This window comes from Pogoniulus pusillus, chromosome 17, assembly GCF_015220805.1.
Source record: "Pogoniulus pusillus isolate bPogPus1 chromosome 17, bPogPus1.pri, whole genome shotgun sequence".
Taxonomy (NCBI): Eukaryota; Metazoa; Chordata; class Aves; order Piciformes; family Lybiidae; genus Pogoniulus; species Pogoniulus pusillus.
In genome coordinates this window covers 975,054-986,588 of record NC_087280.1, presented here as the reverse complement: position 1 = coordinate 986,588, position 11,535 = coordinate 975,054, and the positions used below count along the sequence as shown (strand labels likewise).

Sequence of the window (11,535 nt, the reverse complement as noted above, 5' to 3'; positions counted from 1 at the left end):
CCATCCACTATTGAATGCAGAGGCAAACCTACTAAGGACGGGGAGAAGGCTGAGGTGCTCAGTGCCTGCCCTGCCTTGGTCTTGGTATTGAGGACATCACAATAAATGAGGCACTGACCTGCTGCACCATTCAGACATGCACAAGTCTGTGAGGCTGGGTGGGCTGCGCCCAGGGGTGCTGAGGGAGCTGGCAGAGGTGCTTGCCAAGCCACTTTCCATTATTTATCAGAAGCCCTGGCTGACTGGGCAGGTGCCAATGGGCTGGAGGGTAGCAAATGTAAGGCCTATCTACAAGAAGGGCAGAAAGGAAGATCCAGAAACCTGTCAGTCTGACCTCAGTACCAGGAAGATCATGGAGCAGGGCATCTCAAACGTCATCATAGAGAACATCCAGGGGGTCAGGCCAAGTCAGCATGGGTTTATGAGGGGCAGGTCCTGCCTGACCAAACTGATCTCCTTTTAGCCAAGATCACCCAGCTGCTGGATGAGGGAAAGGCTGCCAATGTTGTATTCCTACACTTTCAAACAGTTCCCCACACAGCTCTTGCAGACAAACTGGCTACTCATGGCTTGGCTGAGCACACTGCTGGCTGGACAGGAGGGCCCAGAGAGTGGTGGTCAGTGGAGTTTAATCCAGTTGGCAGCTGGGCACTCACTGGTGGTGTTCCTCAGGGCTCTGTGTTGGCACCACTTCTGTTTAACATCTTTATTGACAACTTTGATTCAGGCATAGAGAGTGTCAGCAGTAAGTTTGCAGATGGCACCAAGTTAGGTGGCACTGCTGATTTGAATGAGGGTAGAGAGGCTCTTCAGAGGGACTTGGATAGGCTTACATCCATGGGCCAGCATTAATGGGATGAGTTTCAACAAGGCCTGCACTTGGGTCACAACAACCCCAAGCAATGCTAGAGGCTTGGGGCAGTGTGGCTGGAAACTGCCTGGCAGAAAGGGATCTGGGGACTGTAACAGACAGGAACTGAATGTGAGCCAGCAGTGTGCCCAGGTGGCCAAGAAGGCCAATGGCTTGGATTAAAAATGCTGTGGCCAACGGGATCAGGGAGGTGATTGTCCCCTGGGGCTCAGCTTTGGTGAGGCCCCAGCTCAAGTGTTGTGTTCAGTTTTGGGCACCACAATACAAGAGAGATGTGGAGGTGCTGGAGGGAGTCCAGAGGAGGGCAACAAACTGGGGAAGGGCCTAGAGAGTAAATCTGATGAGGAGCAATTGAGGGATCTGGGGATGGTTAGCATGAAAAAGAGGATGCTGAGGGGTGACCTCATTGCTGTCTACCTGAAGGACATTGTGGAGAGGCTGCTGCTGGGCTCTGCTCACAGGTAGTTGGAGACAGAACAAGGGGGAATGGCCTCAAGCTGAGGCTGGGGAGGTTTAGACTGGACATTAGGAAAAAGTTTTTTCATGGAGTGGTCAGGGACTGGAATGAGCTGCCCAGGGAGGGGCTGGAGTTACCCACGCTGGATGTGTTTAAGGGTCATTTGGATATGGTGCTTAGGGATATGATTTAAGGTGAGTCTTGTAGAGTAGGGTTCTAGGTTGGACTTGGTGATCCTGAAGGTCTTTTCCAACCTGGATGTTGCTGTGATTCTGTGATTTTCCATGAAGAAGTCTCTTCCAAAGTACAACTTGAGCCTCCCTTGGTGAAACCTGAGATGATTTCCTCTCCACTTGTCTTCTTGTGGAGAAGAGACCAACCTCCACCTGGCTCCAACCTTCTCAGCTGCTCCTCACAAGATCTGTTCTCCAAACCCCCTTGCTGAATGGGCATCTCATGATGCCCTACTTGGAAAAGGAGGCCTCACCTGGGGGCCACCCTTCCTGCAGCTGAAGTCTGGGGAAATTGCAAGGGCCTCCTTCCCCGAGTGCTTGGAGTGGCTCAGTGCAGGCTAGGGATGCCACATCATGGTGGGACATGCACCTGGGTACTGGAGTGGAACCTGGGAAATGCAGCAGGGGTGAGGTGGGTCAGTAGGTGCTGGGTTGTAGCTGACTTCTGCTGCTCCTTGTGAGAGGTGGACAAAGACTGAAAGGGAAACCAGGACACAGCACAAACTGGGAACCCTGCCTGGGCCTTTGTGCTTCTTGAAGCTGGGGCTGCTTTCGACTGCAACTGAATGTACAGCACAGAGGGAGACCACCTGGGTGTCATGGAAGGGATCAGAGCCCTTTTGCCCTATTGCAGAATTTTCATTTATACACAGGATTGTGGCTCAGAGGCTTCCATCGAAAAAGTCAAACCAGTATTTCCTATCTGCTTGCACTGACGCAGCTGCTGTACCAGCAGCCGTACAGGCCTTGAGAGAATCTCCCTCGGAGAAACAAAAGACATAAACAGGCTATGTTTTGGAAAAAGGGTTTGGATTCTCAGACATGGTGACCACTCGACAAACATCTGCTGGGGGCTGACCCCTGGCTGGTTCCATAAGTTGTTTTTGGTGAGAATTAGCCAATTGTATAAGTTGATTATAACTTTGTACCAATCTGTAAAGCTAACACAAGTCTGACTGAGTTGGTTGAACACACCTCTTCTAAAGTACTATAAAAATATACCCACTTGCACCTCTTGCACCTTAACTTAACTGGCCCCTCGCTCTCTACCCTGCTCTACTTGCACCTCTTTTGCTCGATACCCTGCTCGCTGATCACACACGCACACACCCGCGGCATTCGCATCGCAACAACCAGCTCAGGGCGGCACCGTTCCAGGCAGGGGCCCGATCCTTACGAGCCCTGGGAGTCAGCACTCAGCTCGACCGCACCCGCGGAGCCTCGGGCAACGCGCCTTGAAATCCATAAAGACTTTGAAACTTCTCTGAACTGCATTTGGGACAGTGAGTAATTGATAAACTTCCATTTGAAACTGAATGATCTCTCAAGACTTCAATGAACTCTCTCCTATCATAGACTCTCTTCACTTTAGTCATTCTGTATATTAAATCACAACTACGAACCAAGAATCTACGTGGGATAATTACAAATAAGTTTGGGGAAGGGGATTTCTAGGGCTTATAATATGAAATCATTTATACCTTTTTATAAAACATCAGCCTTGCATATCATTTCCTCCAAACCTCCCCCCCCCAAACAAACTTTCTCGTCCGTGACACTGGGGTAGCCTTTGTCAGGAGAACAGAAGGCTGAGGCTCCCCTGGAGGAGCCCCTAACCAGGGAGCCTCCGCCAGAACCAACAAAGCTGTGGCACTCAGCACCAGGGCTGGGAAACAGCCCTTAGAAACAAAGGGGTCCAGGAAGGTTGGACATGCTTCAAGAGAGAACTCCTGAAGGCACAGGAGCAGCTGTGCCTTTGTGCCAGAAGGTGAGCGACGAGGGAGGCAGCCAGACTGGATGGGCAAGGAGTTGCTGAAGGGGAAAAAAGGGGGGAAAAGAGGGTGTACCACCTTTGGAAAAAAGGGAGGTATCCCAGGAAGAGTTCAAGGATGTTGCCAGGTCTTGTAGGAAAAAAATGAGAGAGTCAAAAGCCCATTTAGAACTTAGGCTGCCACAGCTGGTAAGGAGAATAAAACATGGCTCTCTAAGGATATTAACGGCAAGAGAAGGGCCAAGGACAACCCCCAGTCCTTATTGGATGCAGAGGGGAATACAGTAACAAGGGATGAGGAAAAGGCAGAGGTGCTGAACACCTTCTTTGCCTCAGTCTTCAACAGTGGGACAGGTTGTCTCCAGGACAAGTGGCCTCCTGAGCTGGCAGATGGAGCCAGGGACCAGTACAGTCCCCCTGTAATCCATGACGAAGCAGTAAGGGACCTGCTGAGCCGCTTAGATCCCCACAAGTCCATGGGACCAGACGGGATCCATCCTAGGGTGCTGAGAGAGCTGGCAGCTGAGCTGGCCAAGCCACTCTCCATCATTTATCAGCAGTTCTGGCTCACTGGAGAGGTCCTCAAAGACTGGAAGCTGCCAATGTGATACACATTCACAAGAAAAGACAAAAGGAGGAGCCAGAAAACTACAGAGCTGTCAGCCTGACCTCAGTGCCAGGCAAGGGCATGGAACAAGTCATCTTGAGTGCCATCACAAACACCTGCAGGATGGCCAAGGGATCAGGCCCAGCCAGCATGGGTTTAGGAAGGGCAGGTCCTGCCTCACCAACCTGATCTCCTTTTATGATCAGGTTCCTGCCTGGTGAATGTGGGGCAGGCTGTGGATGACGGAGTCTGCCTAGACTTTGACACAGTCTGCCACAACAAGTTCCTGGCCAAGCTGGCAGCTTGTGGCTTGGACAGATTCACTCTGATATGGGCCAAGAACTGGCTGGAGGGCTGAGCCCAGAGAGTGGTGGTGAATGGTGCCACATCCAGTTGGCAGCTGTCACCAGTGGTATGCCCCAGGGAACAGTGCTGGGCCCAGTCCTGCATCAGGAAGTTTGCAGATGACACCAAGCTAGGAGCAGCTGTGGAGCTGTTGGAGGGCAGGAGAGCCCTGCAGAGGGACCTGGCCAGGCTGCATGGGTGGGCAGAGGCCAAGGGGATGAGACTGAACAAGGCCAAGTGCAGAGTTCTACACTTTGGCCACAACAACCCCAAGCAGCACTAGAGGCTGGGGCCAGAGGGGCTGAGAGCAGGCAGGCAGAGAGGGAGCTGGGGGTGGTGGCAGAGAGCAGATAAGATGAGGCAGCAGTGCCCAGGTGGGCAGCAGAGCCAATGGCATCCTGGGCTGGCTCAGGAGCAGTGTGGGCAGCAGGACTCGGGAGGTTCTTCTGCCCCTGTGCTCAGCACTGCTCAGGCCACCCCTGCAGTGCTGTGTCCAGTTCTGGGCTCCTCCATTGCAGAGAGATGCTGAGGTGCTGGAAGGTGTTTGGAGAAGGGCAGCAAGGCTGGGGAGGGGCCTGGAGCACAGCCCTGTGAGGAGAGGCTGAGGGAGCTGGGGGGGTGCAGCCTGCAGCAGAGGAGGCTCAGGGCAGAGCTGATTGCTGCCTGCAGCTGCCTGCAGGGAGGCTGTAGCCAGCTGGGGTTGGGCTCTGCTGCCAGGCAAGCAGCACCAGAAGAAGGGGACACAGCCTCAAGCTGTGGCAGGGAAGGTCTGGTCTGGATGTTAGGAGGAAGTTCCTGGCAGAGAGAGTGATTGGCATTGGAATGGGCTGCCCAGGGAGGTGGTGGAGTGGCTGTGGCTGGAGGTGTTGCAGCCAAGCCTGGCTGGGGCACTTAGTGCCATGGTCTGGTTGGTTGGGCAGGGCTGGGTGCTAGGTTGGGCTGGCTGAGCTTGGAGCTCTCTTCCAGCCTGCTTGATTCTATTCTGTGAACTCTGGAGGGCTCTATCCCTGCTATTGCACACCCATGCTGGCACCCACTCTTGCCACAACAGCCTCACAACACCTCCTTCCTTTCCTGCACCCCAACACTCAGCACAGGGTAGGTAGATGCCAAGGTTGGGGAATGTGGATGTTGAATGCCAGAGCAGAGAGAGGAAAGTCAGGAGCATTTCCAGGATATCCCAGGTGGCCTCCCCCCGTTCCCAAACCGAACATTCAGCTGCAGGTATCAGCTCAGCCCCAGCCTAAGGAAGCACAACTCCCCGGGCAGCTTTCGCAGAGCTTCTGCCGCGCTCAGCTTTCACTTTCACTTTCTCCGCCTCTCACAGGCGCAGGAAGCAGGAAAGCTCCGCTTGGACCCAGCACCTCGCAGCCCAGCACAGCCCTGCCGCAGTCCCCGCAGCCCTTGGAGGTTCCCGCAGCCCAGCTCCGTTACCGGCTCGGTCCTGGGACATCCCTGATGGGAATTGTGGTAAGGACACTCTGATCCCTGCTGCCTCTTGCCGGCAGCTGCCTGCTGGGACGGGCAGAGAGGAGGACTGGGGCTTGTGCCGGGAGGGCTCCACCTCGAAGCGGCAGGGAAGCAGAGGGTGAGTTTTGCTGGGCTGTGGCTGACCTCTCCTGCTCCTTGTGAGAGGTGGAGAAAGGCTGCAAGGGAAGCCTGGGCACGGTGCAAAGTGTGAGCCCTGCCTGGGCCTTTGTGCTTCTTAAAGCTGGGGCTGCTTTCTGACTGCAACTGAGTGTTGAGTTCGGGCACAGAGGGAGACCACCTGGGGAAGACTTTCGCAGGAGAACAGAAGGCTGAGGGGAGACTTCTGGATCCCTACTGCTGCTCCTCGAAAGGAGGCTGCAATAGGCTGGGGCTTGGTCTCCTCTCCTTACTAACAGGTGGTAGGATGAGAGGAAATGGTCTCAGGCTCCCGCAGGGGTGGTGTAGATTTGGCAGCAGCTGCTTGGCTGCAGCAGAGTTGGAGCTCACTCAGCACTGCCTTCCGGGAAAGGAACCTCTGGAAAGCAGAGCAAGAGGAAACCAACACACATCCAACAGCGACTGCACAGCCTCTTGTGCCACACTGCATTGCCAGGCAAGAGGGATGCCAAAGCTGCCAGCACTCTGATCCAGCCCCTAATCAGGGAGTCTCTGCCAGCACCCACAAAGCTGTGGCACCCAGCACTGAGGCTGGAGGAGCAGCCTGGGCAGGGCTCACAGGGTCTGCCCCAGGGTGCTCAGCTGTGGGGAGAGGGGCAGAGTGAGCCTGGCACCCAGCTTCTGATGGCACTCAGCTGATGCTAGGAGGCCCATCCCTGTTAGCACTGCCCCTGCTAGGTCATGTTGCTGCTACCACCCATCTCCTGCTGGCACCCCACCTGCTGCCAGCACCCATCTCTGCTAGGACCTACCCCTGCTGCTGCCTATCCCTGCTATTGCCCATCCATGCTGGCACCCACTCCTGCCACAGCAGCCTCAGCACCTCCTGCCTCCCCTGCATCCTAACAGCACTGGGGAGATTCCATCAGTGGGGAATGTGGATGTTGTGTGGGATAAAGGAGGATTGGAAGGCGAGAGCATTTCCAGAGTATCCCAGGTGGTCTCCCTCTGTTCCCACACTTAACACTCAGTAGCAATTAGCAGCTCAGACCCAGCTTTCCCAAGCAGGAAGCCCCAGGCAGTTTTCCCAGCGTTTGGACTGTTCCTGGATTTCTCTTTCAGTCTTTCTCCACCTCTCAGGGTCACAGGACCAGGAAAGGTCAGCTTGGCCCCAGCAGCACAGGTGCTGACACACATTCCTGTGCCTCTCTCCTTGCAGGTATCCTGCATTTTTTCGTGCTTCAGGATGGTGAAATCCTGCCTGGCAGCCTGCTGGGCTGGGGCAGTGTCGTGCTGGACCAGAGGTATCAGATCTGACTCCATAGGTGACCATGTGCCAGCCTTTGAGATGCTTCACTTCATGCTGTACAAGAGCATCCCCGGCCAGGGAGAGGTCTTCCAGGAGGTGGCAGAGACAGCCCCGCAGCCCGGGGACATCCTGCTCTTCCCCCTGAGCAGCTATGGCTCCTGCAGCTCCCTCTTCAGACACGCAGCTGTCTGCTGTGGCGACGCCGAGGTCATACACTTCCAGAGTAAGTGCCTGAGCCCCTGCCCTGCCTGCGCCGTGGTGAGGGCTGTGCCAGGGCAATGAGTGGCTCTTGCTTTTCCAGACACGGATGTCCAGAACAACGTTGGTCAGGTCAGCAAGGAAGGCTTCTGTGCATTGAGAAGGGAAAGGGGGAGCTGCCTGATGTACCGCAAAAGAGACGGGATCGACCTCAAGGAGTTCCATGGCAAAGTCCGGGAGGCAATGCACAGCACAGGCAGCTATTACCCAGGCACCAACAACTGCATCCACTTTGCCCTCTGGCTTCTGGGCTTGGAGGGCTCCTACATGCATCTGGTGAGCATGGAGCTGGGTGTCACGGCCGTGGTGTGATGGCTCCTGCGCCACAGCCAGCCCTGCCTCTACATCCTGAACCCATTCCCACTGGGGGTAAGCTGTGGGCAGTGGGGGCAGTACTGGAGACAGCCAAGCCCCCTCTGCACAGACACCTTTCTCTTGCAGGTGGAAGTCTCAGATGAAGATGGCAGAGGGAGGCTGTGAGTATCCCTTGGGTCAGCCCTCCCAGGCAGTGCTCTGGGATGCCTGTGGGGTCCTGAAAGTGGCCTGGGATCTCTGGGTGGGAGGCAAGGATCCCAGGAAGACTGAGGTCCCCAAGAGGACTGTGACTTCTCCAAGTGGGCTGAGTGCAATGGCATATCTGGGTCCCCATCACAAGTGAGAGGGCCAAGGGAAGGCTCAGTGACCAGCAGGGATGGGGTCCCCAAAGGAAGATGTGGTGCTCTGGGAGGGTTATGGCATGCTAGGAAAAAAGGGTCACAGGCAAGGCAGAGGGGTCCCAACAGGGCTGTGTGGTCCCCAGGAGCACTGAGTGTCCCAGAAGGAATTGGGTCCTGCAAAAGGGACTGCAGTGTCCTCTGCAGGGCTGGGGTGTCAGGGAGGGTTGGAGCCCCCAGACAAGGACGTGATTCCCAGCAGGCTCTTTGGGTGCCCAGTAGGGCTGGGCTCAGGATGGAAGTGCAGGTAGGGAACCCAGCAGCATGGAGTGAGAAAGGCCGGGCAGGGTATCTGGGGAACCTCCATCACTTTTAGCCCCAACTGCAGCTCATTCACCCACCCTGACATTGCAGGAGTGGTGCTCCATGATGTGAAGGGACTGGCAAGAGCCACATCAGCCTGAGGATGACCAGCCCTGACCCACACAGGAGCCTCAGCATTGCCCCACGCACCCCAACGCCTCATCCCAGGGAAGGACCTCTGCTGCGGAGGAGCTGTTCCCTTCTGCTTGCTGGAGCTTCATTGCCAGGCATGAATTAGGTGCTTCAGGAAGGCTGCCTCCATTAAATGTCCCCATTCCCTCCAGCAACATCTCCAATGACAATAAAGCAGAGAGCACAACAGTGCAGAAGGTGCCCGTGGGTGTCCCGCAGCAGACCACGCGTCCCCATGCAGCTGTGGTGGGCTGCCCTTGGGCTGCTGCCAGGAGCCCACCCAGCTGCCCCAGCCCTGCCCTCCTCAGCTGGACAGGGGCAGAAAGCTCTGAGCAAAGGCTCCTGGCTCCAGGGAAGGACACAAAGTCTGCCTGGGCCTTGGTGCTCCCTAAAGCTGGGGCTGCTTTGCTGATTGCAACTGAGTGCTGAGCACAGAGGAAGACCTCCTGGGGTAGCCTTGGTCAGGACAAAAGGAGGTTGAGGCAAGAGTCTCTGGGAGGAGGTTGGAATGGGCTGGGGCTTGGTGTCCCCTGCCTACTAACAGGTGACAGGATGAGATAAAATGGTCTCAAGCTCCCCCCAGGGGTGGTGTAGATTTGGCAGCAGCTGCTTGGCTGCAGCAGAGTTGGAGGTCACTCAGCACTGCCTTCCGGGAAAGGAACTTCTGGGAAGCACAGCAAGAGGGAAAGCAGCACACACCCAGCAGGCATGTGAGGGACTGGAAGGCATTCGCCATGTGGCTGCACAGTGTTGAGACACGGAGAGCCTGCACTTAGGTTCCTGGGCTCCACCGAGCGGCTTCGGGACCCTCCGAGCCCCTGGCTGCAGGCTCGTCCCGAAGCTCTTGGGAGCCTGAGACTGCCGCGGGCATTGCCCTGCCGACTCGGGGCAGGGACTGTTCTTAGCAGCTCTGTGGAGCTCTGGAAGGAGTCCGAGTGGGGCGGAGAGCGCCTCGGCTGCACAGGGCACCGCTTACAGGGGGCGGGTCGGCTGCTGGACGTGGGCTAGGGGGAGGCTGCTGATAGGCAGGAGCAGCTGCGAGAAGCACTGTGCTGGAGGCTGCTAGCAGGAGCTGCAGGGAGAGGGCTGCTAAGGGAGGGGAGCTGCAGCAGCTCTTCTGTGAAGGCAGAGCGAGGGAGTTGGAGCAGTTCAGTCTGGAGAGGAGAAGGCTCCGAGGAGACCTTCCACTATCTGAGGGGGCCTACAAAAGCTGGGGAGGGACTTTGTAGGATGCCAGGTAGTGGCAGGACTGGGGCAATGGAGCAAAACTAGAGGTGAGTAGATTCAGATGGGATGTTAGGAAGAAGTTCTTCAACGTGAGGGTGGGAGAGACTGGAACAGGTTGCCCAGGGAGGTGCTGGAAGCCTCATCCCTGAACGTGGCTCTGGGCAACCTGATCTAGTGTGAGGTGTCCCTGCCCATGGCAGGGGCTTGGAACTGGACGATCCTTGAGGTCCCTTCCAGCCCTGACGATTCTGTGAGGCTCTGAGCTGCTGGGCTGGGGCTGCTGGAAGAACTCTGCTGAGCACTGCTGAGCTGAGCTGCCTTGGGAACCTGCCCGCAGTGACCTGCCGCAGCTGGCATCTCCGCTAGCTGCCGGCCCCCACAGAGCCGTGGCTGCCCCAGGAAGCTGCCGCCATGGCGCAGAGCTGTGGCAGCCGCAGGGAGCTGCCGTCCAGCCTGGCCCCTGCTCACTGCCCACCTTCGCCTCGGCCCCGCTCGCGGCATCGCGACCCACACTCCTGCGGCTCCGAGCCCATGGCATCGACCCCTGCTGCCTCTCCGATAAAGCTCTGGCACTTGGCTCCCTTGGAGTCTTCTTCTCTTCCCAAGAAAGTTAAGTTACTCACACTGAAGATCCCTTTGGGCACCACTCAGAAGCTCAGCTCGGCCACAGCCACTCCCTCTGGTACCTGAGCACAAGCTGGAAGCAAGCTTGGGGCTGTAAGTTCTGCCACAGCAGCCACACGGGATGGCGACAGGGGACTGGGCAGCCTCTAGGGCAACCCTTCATTGGCATGCGAGAGAGGTGATAGAATCACAGAATGGGGTGGGTTGGAAGGGACCTTCAACATCATCTACTTCCTAAACCCCTGCTGTGGGCTGGGGCACCTCTCACCAGACCAAGTTCCTCAGGGCCTCATCCAACCTGGCCTTGGACATCCCCAGGGAGGGAGCATCCACAACCTCCCTGGGCAACCTGTGCCAGTCTCTCCCCACCCTCACTCTCAAGAATTTCTTCCTGATCTACATTCTCAGTATCCTCCCTTCTAGCTCAAAGCCACTGTCCCTCAGCCTGGCACTCCAAGAACTTGTCAAAAGTCCCTCCCCAATTCTCTCCCATAAAGGAGGTTCTGCAGTTCTATGATCATCTACTCTTGCCCCTCTTCAGCAGATTCAGGTCCTTCTTGTGCTAGGGGACCCAGAACTGGACACACTGCTGCTGGTGGGGTCTCAGCAGAGGGCAAATGAGGTGATCAGCCAACAGGAAAAGGAAAACTAATTCTAGAACATCACCAGCCTAAACTACTGGAAACTTCATCTACCACATATCTTCAGCTGCTCCCCTTCCTTCCCCTCTTTATCAGCTCCTTCTTGCCCTTCTTGTGCTGAGGGTCCCAGAGCTGGAGGCAGTGCTGCAGGTGAGGGCTGAGCAGAGCAGAGGGACAGAATCCCCTCCCTGTGCTGCTGCTCTCCCTGCTCTGGCTGCAGCCAGCACACAGCTGCCTCTGGGCTGCTAGCGACCAGTGCTGGGTGCTGGGGAGTTTATCAGCAAATGACACCCCCAAAGCCTTCTCCTTCAGGCTGCTCTTTAGCCAGCCTGGATCTGTGATGGGATTACCCTGACCCAGGTGCCGATCTTGCCCTTGACCTTGTTGAACTTCATGAGGTTGTTTCAGACCAAACTCTGCAGCCTGTCCAAGTCTCTCTGGATGGATCCTTCCCAGC

The 11,535-nt window shown here is 56.4% G+C and overlaps 1 protein-coding gene across 1 annotated transcript; it reads left to right on the top strand.

Annotated features, from left to right (window-relative positions):
• The first annotated feature begins 5,517 nt into the window (after window positions 1–5,517).
• LOC135182765 (uncharacterized) lies at window positions 5,518–8,787 on the top strand. The gene is made up of 5 exons (XM_064157178.1): window positions 5,518–5,754; window positions 7,091–7,403; window positions 7,482–7,714; window positions 7,880–7,914; window positions 8,506–8,787. Exons 1-5 carry the CDS (start codon window positions 5,743–5,745, stop codon window positions 8,519–8,521), a joined length of 609 nt encoding a protein of 202 aa, XP_064013248.1. The 5' UTR covers window positions 5,518–5,742; the 3' UTR covers window positions 8,522–8,787.
• Window positions 8,788–11,535: the final 2,748 nt, after the last annotated feature.